Source organism: Glycine max, chromosome 16 (assembly GCF_000004515.6).
Source record: "Glycine max cultivar Williams 82 chromosome 16, Glycine_max_v4.0, whole genome shotgun sequence".
In the NCBI taxonomy this organism is placed as follows: Eukaryota; Viridiplantae; Streptophyta; class Magnoliopsida; order Fabales; family Fabaceae; genus Glycine; species Glycine max.
The window spans coordinates 37,915,680-37,931,088 of record NC_038252.2 but is presented as its reverse complement, the minus strand read 5'-3'; the positions used below and the strand labels follow the sequence as shown (position 1 = coordinate 37,931,088).

At 29.7% G+C, this 15,409-nt stretch overlaps 2 protein-coding genes across 3 annotated transcripts; both read left to right on the top strand.

Moving 5' to 3' along the window:
* The first annotated feature begins 696 nt into the window (after positions 1 to 696).
* LOC102670495 (probable WRKY transcription factor 70) lies at positions 697 to 2,220 on the top strand. The gene is made up of 3 exons (XM_006599669.3): positions 697 to 1,041; positions 1,460 to 1,564; positions 1,677 to 2,220. Exons 1-3 carry the CDS (start codon positions 776 to 778, stop codon positions 2,101 to 2,103), a joined length of 798 nt encoding a protein of 265 aa, XP_006599732.1. The 5' UTR covers positions 697 to 775; the 3' UTR covers positions 2,104 to 2,220.
* A 7,787-nt stretch (positions 2,221 to 10,007) lies between these two features.
* LOC102667555 (CASP-like protein 4D1) lies at positions 10,008 to 15,373 on the top strand. 2 transcript variants are annotated; one of them, XM_041010842.1, is made up of 3 exons: positions 10,008 to 10,217; positions 10,894 to 11,029; positions 14,923 to 15,371. In XM_041010842.1, exons 1-3 carry the CDS (start codon positions 10,069 to 10,071, stop codon positions 15,157 to 15,159), a joined length of 522 nt encoding a protein of 173 aa, XP_040866776.1. In that variant the 5' UTR covers positions 10,008 to 10,068; the 3' UTR covers positions 15,160 to 15,371. The 2 variants fall into 2 exon arrangements, with proteins under 2 accessions (XP_040866776.1, XP_040866777.1); XM_041010843.1 differs by having other exon boundaries at positions 10,031 to 10,217; positions 14,948 to 15,373.
* The last annotated feature ends 36 nt before the right edge of the window (positions 15,374 to 15,409 follow it).

The window sequence follows — 15,409 nt, the reverse complement described above, 5'->3', positions numbered from 1 at the left end:
TTAATATATAGATCATATATATTGTGGGACTCAGTTTAAAAAAAATGTGTTCCTTCCGCTCATTTTCTTTTTATAACTTATCTTCTCAACCAAAAATGAAATATAAAGGTATTTTGGAATTTCCAACATAAAAACAGTTGTAAAATGCCTATCTAACATTTTTCTCCATTAAGGGATTCAACTTAGTTTAATTTATTGAGCAAGTTGCATAGAGATCATCTTTGATTTTTATGAATAAATAAATCTGATTAATATTTTTCTCTGTGACATTCCTTGCATCGAAACGTGAGAAAACATTAAAAGAAAATCACACTTCTTTTGACGATCCATTTTTGGCAAATAATGCCGCGCCAGCAAGAGCTAGGGGATATTTGTTTGTCCAAAGATGGGAAATAAATATACAAATGTTTTTAACACTTACTTTGACACATTTTAAAGTTCATTGGGTGAGTTTTACGTAAGCATCGCTAAATATAGAAGATTAAATTTTTAGTCGAGTCTGATTCTCAAATCAATAAAATTTAACTAAGAAAAAAAATGATATAACTAACAAGGTCATGTTATTTGGGAAAAGGACATTTTAGCAATATTAAGTTCACAAAGATCTAAATAATAAAAAAATATGAAATGACAAATCAAGGTGATGCAGCTGGTAATGTCTTGTACACTGGTAGACCAAAAGCAAGCTTTTACATTGTGAGAACAACCAATATATATAAGAGGCAAGGCAAGGAAGAAGAATATATTTGAGGATAGTGAAGTGATAGAAGAAAGAATGGATGATAGAAAGGTATTGGAGGAGCTTGTGAAAGGGCGTGAGTTTGCTAATCAACTTCGACAAGTGATGATTAATGGAAAAGATAATGATTCACCATTTGTTCGAAGTCTTGCCAAGAACGTGCTCAGATCCTTCACCAACACGCTCTTCCTCTTGGACAAGTATCCCTCTTACGAGGTTTCTCCCAGTACTAAATCTGAGGACTCTCAAGAAAGTTGCAAGAGTTTTAACAGTAAGAACAAAAGAGGCTGCTACAAGAGAAAGTAAGTAATCATATATATTTTTCTGATCTATACACACTATTTCTTTCCCCCTCTTTTTTTGTTGTTGATATATATCTATATATATATTGTAAGGTTTTGAATTTCACTTCTGACATGTTTAATGAACATTTTTGGATCTCCAAGATGAAATACATGTGTCCCTTTGATACCCTTAATGGTCGCTATTCATGCATAATATAATATGTACAAGGTATTTGTCCGATGGACCTCATCGATTTATTGTTTAACATCCTCAAATTTGAGGAACGATTATGATGTAATTAGGGTGCCTTCTCTTTAATTTTTTTACCCCTTAAATGATTGTGATTTTACTTAATTATTCAAAACTAAGGGTAGTTTTTGGTCAAGATCGAGTTAGTTTTAATAATCTGGATTTCCTTGTATATATTATATGCAGAAGAAATACACAAGAACGGGAGGAGGTGTCTCAAACTCCAAAACTGGATGGCCACCAATGGAGAAAGTATGGCCAAAAAGAGATCCTCAATGCTAAGTACTCAAGGTAGATTTATATAACAAGTATATAGTACTTCCACACTGCATCCTTTTTCTTGATTAATCTCTCTTGTATTATTGTATAAGCCTAAGTCCTAACCAATTAATATTATATGCAGGAACTACTACAGGTGCACTCACAAGTATGATCAGAATTGTCAAGCAATAAAACAAGTGCAAAGAATTCAAGAGGATCCTCCCTTGTACAAGACCACCTATTTGGGCCACCACACATGCAATGACTTTCTAAACTCTGCAATCATACTTGATTCCAATAATGATCCTTCGGACACTTCCATATTGCTAAGCTTTAACAACACCTTCCCTACTCCAACCAAACAAGAGTGCCCCTTTTTATCATCTTTTCCCTCACCATCATCAGGGAAAAAAGAGGAGGTGATTCCCTCTTCTTCCCCACCAGAAACCTCCTTAGATGATTCTTCAAGGCATAATAATGTCACTCTACCACCACCTGATTTCTGGGATGTTATGTTTGATTCTGTTGACCTTGATGATGTCAACCTTTTGTTGGATTGTGATGACTAATTGGGTCTGCAAATTAATTTCCTTTTCAATTTGATAGGAGTGGTTGCTATTTATATATGAAGTGTTTAATTGAAGCCAATTAGAGTACAAATGTTGCTTCATCCTTTTCTTGCTAGTTCCATCATTGTTTTTTTTTGTTTCGTCGATCATTGTAGTACATATCTTTGATTGATCTTCATCCATTTTCAATTCCTTTGGATTAATTCTAGTGAATGAATGTCCCTTCATCAAACAAATTGAAGCAACACGCAAAGAGGATTAGAGCGAATAGATGCAATAGTGTATAGGTCACATCATTCCAAATCCATTAATATATAATGAAACGAGTCAAAACTATAGGCGTTCTATATCATCATCACTTTTTTGGCTTAAGTTGATTCGTTTGTTTTGTATTACACTTCAAACAATTCAACGGGTTGTGATGAAGATAAGGGTAGGTTAAAGCATGAATACCTGCGGGATCTAGAGTTAGACATATATCTGCACGTTGCAGTGTTGTAGTTTTCAGGGATGATGAGGTATACACTTTTTTTTAAGGTGACGCGATCGGGCTTGTGACACTGAAATTCAATAACAATTAAACAAGTGACAACCAAGCTAATACTGATCACAAAACCCTTTATCCACAGTGGGCATTTATCCACAGGAGAAAAGTTTGAGTTTCAAAAAATGATTTTTAGGCATCCTTTGTGCTATTAAACATCTGATGAGACAGATACAGAGAAAATTATAATTAGTATGATATGTGATATAGTTTTGTTGGTAGCAGAATTTCAACTCACGATCTCTTCTTTTCTTTCACATTTTATTACTAAACCAATTTTATAATTATTTGATATCATCTTTTGGCATGCATGTGATATAAATAAGAAGATAAAGATATATATAAAAAAAATCAAAAGTATTAAAATAAGTTTAGAAATATATATTTTAACTTTAAATTTAATTTTAACCAAAATCTATTTTACAAAATAAGATAATTTAAAATTATAGGTTTGTGAACACTCAAACACATAAAAGGGAATACAAAAATAAAAATTATATGCAGACAAGTAGTAAAATATTATCAAGGATCACTCCAGATGTATTGTCAACTTTAACCTATGCAAATTGACGATATTAATTACACTACTAACAAATGTATAGACATGGTCGTAGACTCGTAGTTTATTGTTCAAACAGTGAGAGGTGTTCATAGTGTAGTTTAGAACCATTTTTAGACAAAATGTTGTATGATATGATCATGAAAATACATTGTGATAATATATTAATCAACTCGAATGTTTAGCTAAATACTAACGCCACCTGTACATTACTATTTGTCAACATATACAGAAAGGCAACGAAAGGAAGAATAAAAAAAAAATGTGAACGAGTGCTCATTAATTATTTAGTAAAACCTTCGAAACGTCTATCATGACTAACATCGATATCACATAGAATCTAACAACACCCAATTACTCAATTAATTAATAGTGAAAATGAGGTCAAGGAAAGTTCTACAATTGTTCAATATATTTCAATATTCTCCTAGACATTTACAGTTCAGCAGATATATATATATATATATATATATATATATATATATATATATATATATATATATATATATATATATAATAAGTTGATGTAATCAGAATGGATTTTGTACCCTAAAAATAGCCAATTATATATATGCGGTCTCCATATATATATCGTGTGAACAAGTAGCATGAGTTTAGAACTTAATACAAAACACAGAAAGAAGATCACCATGGTCAATATATATCTACCACCATATATCAAATGACACAACATAGTAAAGGCGACATATATATATAGAAAAAACACAAGTGAAAAGGAAGAAGAGTCGTGGAAAGATGGTACTATACCTTAAAATAATAAAGAAAGATAATATGATCGTAAAAAGCGATGCACCAACAACCCCATCACCATCGTGCCATTAAAATTACAATTTACTAATTAGGCTGCTACAAATTATAAGTGCTGATATGGTGAATGGGTTCACACTTCATAGATTCAAATTTCCAAATCTTATCTTTTTTCTTTCTTTCAATCCTGCGTGCTCACTAAATTTCCAAAGAAACTTCCAACTATCCTCATAAAATATAATATATATGTTTGTTTTAGTCCAACTTATTTCAAAAGAATAATATATAGTTTATCTGTATTAATTATTTTGAGAAATTAAAAATATGATTTTTTTCTTCATGAGTGAATCTCAAGCATGTACTTAACCGTCCTCTCTAGCACATGAATTCACGTACGTAAAATCATGGTTACGACTTAAAAAATGAATTGCATAATAATTAAGTAAGGTTGTTTCTATAATTTTTGGAATTCTCTAAAATTAATGTATTAAGTATAATTAAATTTCAGATAAGTAATTTTTTAATTTTCTATGAAATAATTAATTTTAAGTTTGAAATTTATAATTTTTTAAAAATATATTTACACTTAAAAAAATTTACTTGGCCAAATAAAATTGATATCTTTAAAATCATGACTTTTAAAATATTTTTTTAAAATACAAATCAATTTTTTAACATATAGTATTTGCTTCTAAATTAATTATTTTGACAAAAGTTATCTTCAAAGTAGTTCTATTAAAATTCTAAAAAAACAAATCTATTAAATCTTGAGGTCCAGTTCTAGATCTACAATGTTACACAATTAGAGACAAGAATAGGCTCCTGCTGAGCACTATAGTGCCACTAATCAGGTGTCAAGCAAGGAGCTAGTCATCACTTATCTATAATCTATGTGCATGCAACGTTAAAAGAGGTACACTAATTTTCCAACAAACTAAGGATTGTGTTTGATGAATTTACGAGGATTCACACTAACAAAGAAAAATTTTGTTGAATATATACTTTGAATTCAATGATAAAACTCTATTTTTGTCTTAAATTGTTTCAACAACCTTCTAAAGATATCCGTCTATAATAATAAAATATATATTTCTCCATCCACTCTCAGCAACAACCAATACAATGAACGTACGCACATACATGACTTTTGTTTGCTTGCTAGCTAGCTTATGTTCTTCTTACTTTTTTAGTCAAACGGGCAGAATATTCATGGATTAGCTAATTAATTAAAGTTATATATTCATCATGACTGCCTTCATCTGCAGCAGAAATTTTAAATAATCCTCTTTGTCTTATTCTTTAATTAGTTTAGCAGATGAAAGCCATGATACATGAGAAAATGGATCTTGGCCTATACACATATCTGTTGCATATATAAGAAAAGATTCATCATCTATCTCGAGAGGCTCCTAAACAAATACTAGGGGGTCTACTTGCCATTGTTGAAAAGAGATGTTAAAGTCAAGTTCAAAAAGTATCTTGTGCCACACCTTCTCCTCATCCAGACTATATATAATAGTCTTGAAACAATATCTTATTTATGTTATACCAAATGTTCCAGATAATAGCACACCAACTAGCTTTCCACCAAGAGACCCAGGGGTGCCGAGCAAATGTCCAACACTTCATACCATCTCCACCAAAGCACTTGCGCAAATTTACATGCATGAAAAAAATTATATGATATGTGGCTTCAACGTGTCCACATAGCACACATGCAAGGCCATCATCAAGGAGTTGGATACGTCTTTTTATGTAGGTTATCCTTAGTAGGAAGCCTATCATGCAAGACTCTCCAAATTGAAAATGAAACATTATGTGGAATTTTAATTTTTTTACAAGCATTTGAACTCTTCCCCCATGTTTGAATTAACCCTCAAATTATGGAATGCCAGATATGTTGACTTAACTGTAAATGAATTTGTTGGATCCATCTTCCAAGACCAATGATCATTTTCATGTCCTTGAATAACAACATTGTTAATCAGAGGAAAAAAACTCCACTACCAATTCCTTTTCTCATTCAAACCACTCTCTCCTCCATCTAAAGTCCCATTCCCATCTACTATCCATCCATCTTCTCATCCTCTCTATACATTCCTCCTTTTGTTCCGAATTTAGGAACAATCTAACAAATTTATACTGTAAGCACTCACTCCCTAACCATGCACCTATCCTTCCAAAACCTAAACCTAGCAGTTGTACCATCTCCAGTTTTCCACTCCATCATCTCCTCAAACCACCCATCACCTCCACCTCAAACAACAATTATATATATAAATTTAATTAGAAATTATTATTATTATTATTATTATTATTATTATTATTATTATTATTATTATTATTATTATTATTATAAAGACATCATTTGAAGAAAAAAAAATAATATAGTATGAAATAATATTAATTAGGTTCACGTTAATCCTTCAATTTTAAAATAATTTCAAAATAAATTTTAAACTATTTAAATATATTTAACTTTCACATATTATAAAAGATATGAATGTCATTCAACCTAAATTTGGCTATATTTCTTCCCCATGCTTACCATTTATTCACATGTTATTACCACACTCTTTCCACTTAACGATCCCTCAATCATTCTTAAATCTTGACTTTTAATTTGATCTGTATTTCGTTGATCATGGCTTTTGTAAAGATGTTAGTACTAAAGAACTCATAAAATCAAGCAATGAAGCAGCAAATCCACTCTAATTTTGATAATTGATTTGTTGGCTCGCCCAATTCGAAAGATTTTTTTCGCACAGGCCATGGCTTTTATTTTGGTCAATGAATGGTTATACGGGTGAGCTTGATTAGTTAGTTGAGTTTTATAAAAAGAATCGGAAATTCGGAATGAATAAATTTAATATTAATTTCCAGAAATATTAGTGCACTTATCACTAAAAGATTTGTATACTTATCTGTCGATTTTTTGTTGACTGAAATGTTCTCCACAGAGCTAGCAGAGCAGAGGCTTGATCCATTGCCATCTGGCAGTTGTTTCATCAATTTATTAGGCCACGGTTAAACTACGCTTCAATGGGTTTAAGTTTAACTATGCTGCCTCTGTTAATAGAAAATTATTCTTAATTTGTTTGTTGCTGAAAGTATGCAACGGGGTATTGTGAATAATTTAAGCTATAAACCTAAGCCAATGCAAAGTCAATTTCAACGCCTTTAGTAGAGTCCTATAAGACCAATCCAAATTAAGGGCACTATGGAGCAAAGTCCTATAATAGACCAATCCAATTTAAGGGCACTTTGGATCAGATTGGACTTGTCTAAAAGGAACTATCGAAACTTAATTAATTTGGATCAAACAAACGAATAGAATATATACGTGTCCTATTTCTTTAAAATCCTAGGTTTTCCCAGAAGACTATCCTTATATATGCTTCCAATTTTCATCGAACTTTTTTTTTTTATAAAGCTATAGGTATTCTCCATAGGCATAATTCTACTCAAATAAGATAAGATTATTATAACAAAATTCTCTCTCCAAACCATTCTATACTAATCAGATTTTTCTTCATTTTCTTTTCTCTTTAGCTTCCTCTGCAAGTTTTCTTTTCATCCATGGCAAACATGGATTCTGTGATGGTTTTGCATTGTCCGTGGAATTAAAAAAGTTAACCGACGACAGTACTAATTAAAGGCTCGGATGATATTAATTCCATATATGCCAAGATTTTAATTCGAGGGTTCGTTGTTTCTGCTTTTCTTCTTGTCACATTCCTCGATCTCCATGGCTGTCGTTTCATTCATCTCCTCCAATAACCGAACCAAAAAGCAAATCAATTCCTACTAATTAATTAGGGGCCTTTGCTATATAGATTGTTCGCATCAATTTTGGGTCTTCACCTCGTTATTTGTTTTGTGCCATGCTCAACATAATTCGTGTCTTCAATTGTATATTGCATGCATTTGCATGAATTCTACACCACACGATCAATTTTTATTTTTTTTTGGGTGTAATACATGATAAATTTTCTATAAACAATTAATTATTTGCTAGTTCATGATTAATTAGCTGTTTTCAATTGATTTGAATGGCACAATAATATTATCCCTTAAGACGCGATAATCGATCAATTTATTGCAACTACTATTCTTAAAAACATTTAAGAAAGTATAAGGAATATGTAGATATATTTTTTGAGTAAAAAGAACCTAAGTATATTCAACACTAATTTCAAAATACAAAGATTGATGTAATTAATTATCACTATAAGAAATGTCACCCTTTTGTGATTCACAGTATCTGGCACTTGCCACTTGTTTCATCAATTTACTGGGCTTCTGGTCAAACCACATTCATCACTGATGTAACGTGAATCGGTGAAGCTTTATTCAACAAGGAAATAAAAAATAAAAATAAAAAGTGAATGTTTTCCATCCCTGCTTGACTATCATCGATGCTGCTAAATCGTGAATCATAACCCTGAACGTTCAATTATTGCATTCAGTGGGGACTCTAGAGCTTATTAATTAAAGATAGATGTAATCTAAGTCTTCCTTAGTAGTACAAAAAATAAAATAAATTAGAGCTCATAAAAGCCTAATCAATAACAAAAAATTGGAGAAATTTAGGGTCGTTGAGATAAGGGAGGTAACGAGTTATATATTTATTTTCAATCTTCTGAAAAAAAATGTATCAATAAAATGTAGGTACATATTTTTATTTTTTTTATTTTTTTAAGAAAAATGGATTGCAAAACAAGCTAGAAGCAAGCCACACGGGAAGGCTATGGAAGCCTTATCTCATAACAAAACAAGGGACAAATAATCAGGTGCAACATCAAACACCTTAACAACGATAAAACATGGATAAGGTATGCTTAGCTAATTGATCAGTTCTAAACATTTTAATTTATTATAAAATTTTCAAAACTTATAGTAATTTTTTATTGCCAATAATTTTTTTTAAGAGAAATGACCAAATATTAAACATTACCAACCCAAACATAATATTAAAACATTTTATTTCCAATCTAAGTGCCTATTAAATCTTTTTTTTTTTACAAAAGTGCCAATTAAATCTAAAATCAACTATTAAGTGTACATATCATTGAAACACGAAGTAATTAAGAGAACAATCACTAAATGAAGATTAAATTTACAACTCACAAGCAATTTCACAAGATTTCAGTTAGTCGAATAATTACGAATGCTAACTCACAACATTAATTCTTACAGGATTTAAATTTGCTTATTAACTAACAAAGACACAAAAGTTGAAAAGTCATAGCATCTCATAGTTTCTCATTCCCAAAAAAGTAAAGGTAAATATTAAATGATGATTTAAGAATATTGGTTAAACTATTATCTAAAAAAACATTGATTAAAGAAGTAGTAAAAGGAGAAAAATAAATATTAAGATGCATAAAAGTGTGCTCCTCTGTAATTTTTAAATGTTTTAATTATTTTATTAACTAATACCAAATAAATAAATTAAAAATCAGAAACAAACATGAATATATATGTAAGAGAGAGTGAGAGTGCGAGACAGTGTGCTCCTCATTTATAGTGTTTTTAGTAGGAAAATGATCATATATATATATATATATATATATATATATATATATATATATATATATATATATATATATATATATATATATAAAGTAAACAGTAAGTTGAAGGGTTCAAAATTTATATTAAGAAGTTTAACCACAAATTTGTAGTGTCGGAATCAAAAGACACCGATGGTCAATGCATTTCATTCGAGGGTCAAAGTAATGTCATAAAGACTTATAACCAACTTCATTATTATCTTCAAGTCCGAGTCAAAATCATTATCTCTACTTTGTTCATCCAAAGTGAGCTAAACGCTAGAGCCATTTCAACATTCACTCAGCACCAATCACTTTATATTTAAAATTTGAATATTATTATCTAGGAAGGAAAATTTAAACAAGGTTTGGTACATTGAATTAAATGCCATTAATTTGAGGTAACGGGAGTGGATAGAGAAATAAACAGCGTCGTCTTTATTTGTTTTGTGTATAAATTAAAAAAGGATTTATTAATTTGGTACTAAAAGAATGCAAGAGTAGACAATTGCTAGGAGTAAAATACCTTTGAAGAAAAGATGGTGGCCAAACGTGTGGCTAACTCAATACTTGTGCTGAGGATAGTTGCTCTTGTAACCGCGGCTGCAACTATGGCTTTACTGGTTAATGACAACTACAAATTTGATAATGGTGGAGAGCTGAAATATCAAGATTTCACTTCATACAGGTAAAATAACCATCCAGGCTAGTGTTGATATATAATCATATAGCTAATCATTCATGATCTTGAATTTATGATCATAATTCAAACCTTAATCTTGTCTTTCTATTTAAAATTAAGTTGAATGATTGTTTAATTGATTTATTTTATTCTTTGATTAAACTACAACAATAAAAGTTTGTTTGAATAAACTTCTCTATAAGTACTTTTATGAGAAAATAGAAAGAAAAAAATGAAATAATTTTTTATAAGTTAAAATTAAAAATAAACTTTTAATGGAGCTAATATAAGAGAAATTTTACAAATTACCTTATAAAATAACGTATTTTTATTTTCCTTTTTATCTTTTTCTCTTATAGAAAAATTTATCCAAACATATTTTAAATTAAATTGACATCTCTCCCTTTTTTATCCTTATATATCAACCTTCCTTGATTGTTTAAAATATATATTATACTGATATTTCTTGTATGTATCCTTATAAAAGGGTTGTTATAAATGTTTACAAAATAGAAAGGTTTTGTGTAAGTTTAAGAAACCTCAGGAAATCTAAAGTAATTTGTTCTTAACTTTAATACTATATTTATGTTTGACAAAGAGAAAATAATTGAGTAAAAATGACTATAATTATTCAAAGCTTCTTATATCTCATTGGTGTTATATGTATATGTCAAAACTGCAGCCTTGTGGTAGCTATTGCAGCAATTGCCTGTGCATATTGTATAGTGCAGCTTCCTTTTGCCATATATTATGCGATACGACGGAAGAGGTTGATAAGCAATGGATTCTTTCCAGAATTTGACTTCTATGGAGACAAGGTATATAAAAGTTTAGACTGAGGTATAAAAGTTTGGATATTCACAAAATGCATTGACGAAAAGTGAAAGTTATAAAAAGTCACCAATAAAACCGAAAATTGTCAATTTTATTAGGATGAAAAACATGATAACCCTAAAATATTTGTTCTACTTTATTAATAACACTTCTTAGTTTTTTTTTTTTTTTTTTTGCAATTTTTCATACTCGTATGCTATTCGATAAAAAAAATTGAACAAAATGTAAAATAAAATCTATGATTTTTTCAAAAAATTACCATATTTTTCTCAAAATTGTAACAAACTTTGAAGAAATTTTTTGTGGAAAATTACTGACCTTCTACCCCAACATGCATAATGGGAAAAAAATATATATATAAAACCCCAAATCTAATTAAATCAATTTCATTCAATAAAATCATAAGTAAATTTATGTGGATAAAATGTTTACATTCGCTTCACTGTTATGAAATAAAACTTCTGAGAAATATTTTCAGCTCAAAATAAGATCGTTCAAATTTACAGAAAAATAAAAACTCAAGTTAAGTAGCAAAATCAAATAAAGTAAAACGATATGTTTAGAACATCATGCAATTAAAACAAAAACTCATGTCTCAATGTCACATCCTATCAAAGTATTGTGTCTTGGCATCCTCCAACACAAGGTTCCTTAAAACAATTTATCTAGTCATCTGCTCTCAAGCACACAAAATTTGAGATCATCACAAGATCCAAATACAAACAACATACGAAGAGTGAGTTATCACATTCTTAAACAAGTAGAGATAAACAAAGGTACATATATATAGTATAAGTATCGCAAGATCAACTTAACACAACTCGCATCATTTTACCACTCATTGCATAACATCACTTGTCCCATGGATTTGATCACAAAATCTCATTCTACACCTTCACATTAATCATGTGTTCAAAATAACACATCTCAAGTACAATACAACATCTCTCACTCACACTATTCATTACCCCACGTAGCAAGTCACAATGATCATTACATAGACATTATGCAACAAATATACTAAGACTCAATCATATATGCAATGTGATACCATGTCAGTGAAAAATATAACATCAGGACACCTAGGAGTACATAACAAGACACACCACACAATGGGTATGCCGGGTTACTCTCACTAAGTGAAATCATAAGGTGATCAGTCAGGGTCATTCTATTTTACAAGAATGCTCCAACCATATGGGATCAACATAGGCTTAAAGGAACACTCAAACCGAGTGTATTTATCCCCCAAGGCCTAGACTCATGAATTATACAATACTCACAACCTCACACTTATTTTCAAACACGTTTAACACAATGCGCTACAATTTAACACCTCAAGTTTCTAACTTGGAACACTACACTTTCCTTTTAACACCTCACGATTGGCACTACAATTTAACACATCATGTTCCTAACATGAAGCCCTACACTTTCCTTTCAACACCTCACACATAAAACTTTTTTCTCAAGGTAAATACCAGTCGAGTTATTCTATAATTCACAACTTAAAACATAAGTAATATTACAACAAGTATTAACAACACTTTTATTCACAACCATATCTCATGTCCACAATTAAACACCTCCCAACGTTACAATCCACCATGAAATGTTCATGTGTATCTCACAAATTAATACATGCTTAACTTGCCACCTACGCTCAATCTCAATCACAATTCATAATATACAAATAATATTACATATATAAATACACACAATATATAAATAACTAAACACACAAATATTCTAATCATGAATTTACAAAGTGAAATATAATCAAACAAACTGCACCAAAGATTCACTAAAACTTCCGAAGAACCTTGTAGTTAAATAGACTTTGGCCAATTTCAAAGAATAACAATATGAAACAATATATAAACTCACACTAAATATTAAAACTAAAACAATAATTGAGAATGTCATTCTGTTAGCCTATTCTAATTTCAAATTATAAATTAATTCCAAACTATGTATAAAAAAACCCTAAAAAGCACAAAAAGGGAAAAACACAAAATTAATATCTCACTCCTTCTTACAATAAATCTCTCCTTACTTAATTTCATCAATTCACACTAATTAGAAAAGACTCAATTTTCTAGGTTTCACACTCAACACATGAACATATCAATTTTACAATAATTTTGCATCGAGACATCAATTAGTCTATCAAACACAGTCAATTTGTGAATAAAAGAATAAGAACAAAATTGAAATTCATAAAATAACCCAAAATAATCCAAAAATTATCCTCTTGGGATCTTTTCACATGTTCATTCTAATTCACAAGCGTGAGTAACTCATCCCTTATCTCTAAGCGGGCTCACGTGTGTAGACCGGCAACGATAGGGACATCTCTAGAGGTTTTTTAAGATTCTTCAAGTTTTTCATTTGGTTGTTCTACTAGGATTTCCAAGTGTTCAAGAAAAGAAGAAGAGATTGAAGCATCAATTTCACTGTCTCTATGCAAGGGAAATATCTTTCTCTACCGACATTATTTTTCGCAAATCTCAACGGTGAAAATATGCGAAAATGAGTTCCAAATGTGTTGTCTAAATTTCAAGATGAACCAACAGTTAACGCGAATCTAAGATCGTAGTTTTACTAGGATATGTTTGGGTGTATGCGGGAAAAAAAGAGAATTTCGAAAGAGGAAGAAGGGAGAACAAAGTTGGGAGAAAGAAAGAATGTAAAAACATATTATAAATGTAAAAACTAACTTAATATGTTTCTATTTATAGTTAAGATACTTTGAGTCTATTATTTACTCTATTATTTTATTTTATTATTTTATAAAAAAGAATTATATTTTACTCTTTCATTAAATAAATAACCAATTAAAACATCCATTTATTTTCTAAAATATCATTTTACTGTATTTATTTTTTAATACTATGAAAATTTTATTTTAATTAAGAAAAAATCTTTTCTCTCATTTATTTAATTTCTAAAAACTTTATTAATGTTTAAATAAAATTCTTTTTATTTATTTTAGGAAAAACGGGATATTACAATTATCATATAGGTTCAATTCATATTATATGATATACTATAATGATGACAAAAAATTTAAAAAAATGGTAGGTTTGACAAATATTTTTAAAAAATAGTTTTTGTACTATGAAATAGATAATGTATAAAAAGTGTAATTAAATCAGACAAACTTAAAACATAATATTAATATAAAATTGTCTAATAATAAAAAATAACAAAAAGTTACCATTTTTAATGTTTGTGCAATAATGACTAAAATTTAAAAAATTTATATTCTTTAATTTGTTTGTGTGTATTGTCTTTAATTTGCTTGTGTGCGGGTGTCCTCCTTTCCTTTTCGTACAGCTGTGTTGGTACGTAGAACCATGCCCGTTATCATGTCACGATTTTCAATGTCCACATAACAGTTTCTGGCATGTATATCAGGAAAGAGATCCTTTTCGGTGAGCAAAAAACTTGATATACGGGTTAAATATTAAAAGATCTCGCCATTTTTTAAAACTTCTAATTTATAATTATAGAAACATATTATGATTTCGTTTGGATAAGTTTTTTCATACATAACCACTTATAGAAAGATAATTTAAATAATTTAATTTGTGTACTTTAACTTTTGAAGAAATTAGATGAAAAAAAATCCCTATACAAAGAATACAATTTCCTTAATAGAATTTTTTCTGTGAAGTTTATCATTTGAGACTTATGAATTTGGATCCTCTCCTATACACACACATATATATATATATATATATATATATATATATATATCATATATTTTTTCCCTTTGTTTATTTGATAAATTCTTTTTGATACATATATATTATAAATATTAAAATATATATCGATCTGAACTGAGTGAAAGAATGAATGAAATTACATGCAGGTAACTAGTTTGCTTCTGGCCGCAGGCATTGGTGCTGGTTTTGCATTGTCTGTGGAATTAAAAAAGTTCATCGACGACCAGATTACAAGTTCGGATGATTTTAGTTCCACATATGCCAAGATTTTAATTCGAGGGTTGATTGCTTCTGCTTTTCTTTCGGTCACATTCCTCTCCATGGCTATCCTTTCAGTAATTTCCTCCAATAACCGAAGCAAAATGCAACCCAACTCCTACTAAAGCCTTGCTATAATACGTAAAGTTTATCATCAATGTTGAGTCTTCAAGTAGTTAGTTATTTATTTGTGCTATGCTCAAAACACAATTTGTGTCTTCAATGGTATATTGCATGCATCTGCATAAATTCTACACCACGTGATAAATTTTGTATACAACAATTATTTGCTAGTTTCATGATTTAGCTGTTTTCAATTACTTTAAATTAATGACACAATATTTGTCCTTAAGACCATTAGAAAATTTGGTGTTT

Bases quoted from the DNA above. Each gene is read 5' to 3' on its own strand.
- LOC102670495 (XM_006599669.3), top strand. From the start codon at position 776: ATGGATGATAGAAAGGTATTGGAGGAGCTTGTGAAAGGGCGTGAGTTT. The intron at 1,042-1,459 runs GTAAGTAATCAT...TATTATATGCAG, and splicing joins AGAGGCTGCTACAAGAGAAA to AAGAAATACACAAGAACGGG. The intron at 1,565-1,676 runs GTAGATTTATAT...TATTATATGCAG, and splicing joins CTCAATGCTAAGTACTCAAG to GAACTACTACAGGTGCACTC.
- LOC102667555 (XM_041010842.1), top strand. From the start codon at position 10,069: ATGGTGGCCAAACGTGTGGCTAACTCAATACTTGTGCTGAGGATAGTT. The intron at 10,218-10,893 runs GTAAAATAACCA...TCAAAACTGCAG, and splicing joins CAAGATTTCACTTCATACAG to CCTTGTGGTAGCTATTGCAG. The intron at 11,030-14,922 runs GTATATAAAAGT...AATTACATGCAG, and splicing joins TTGACTTCTATGGAGACAAG to GTAACTAGTTTGCTTCTGGC.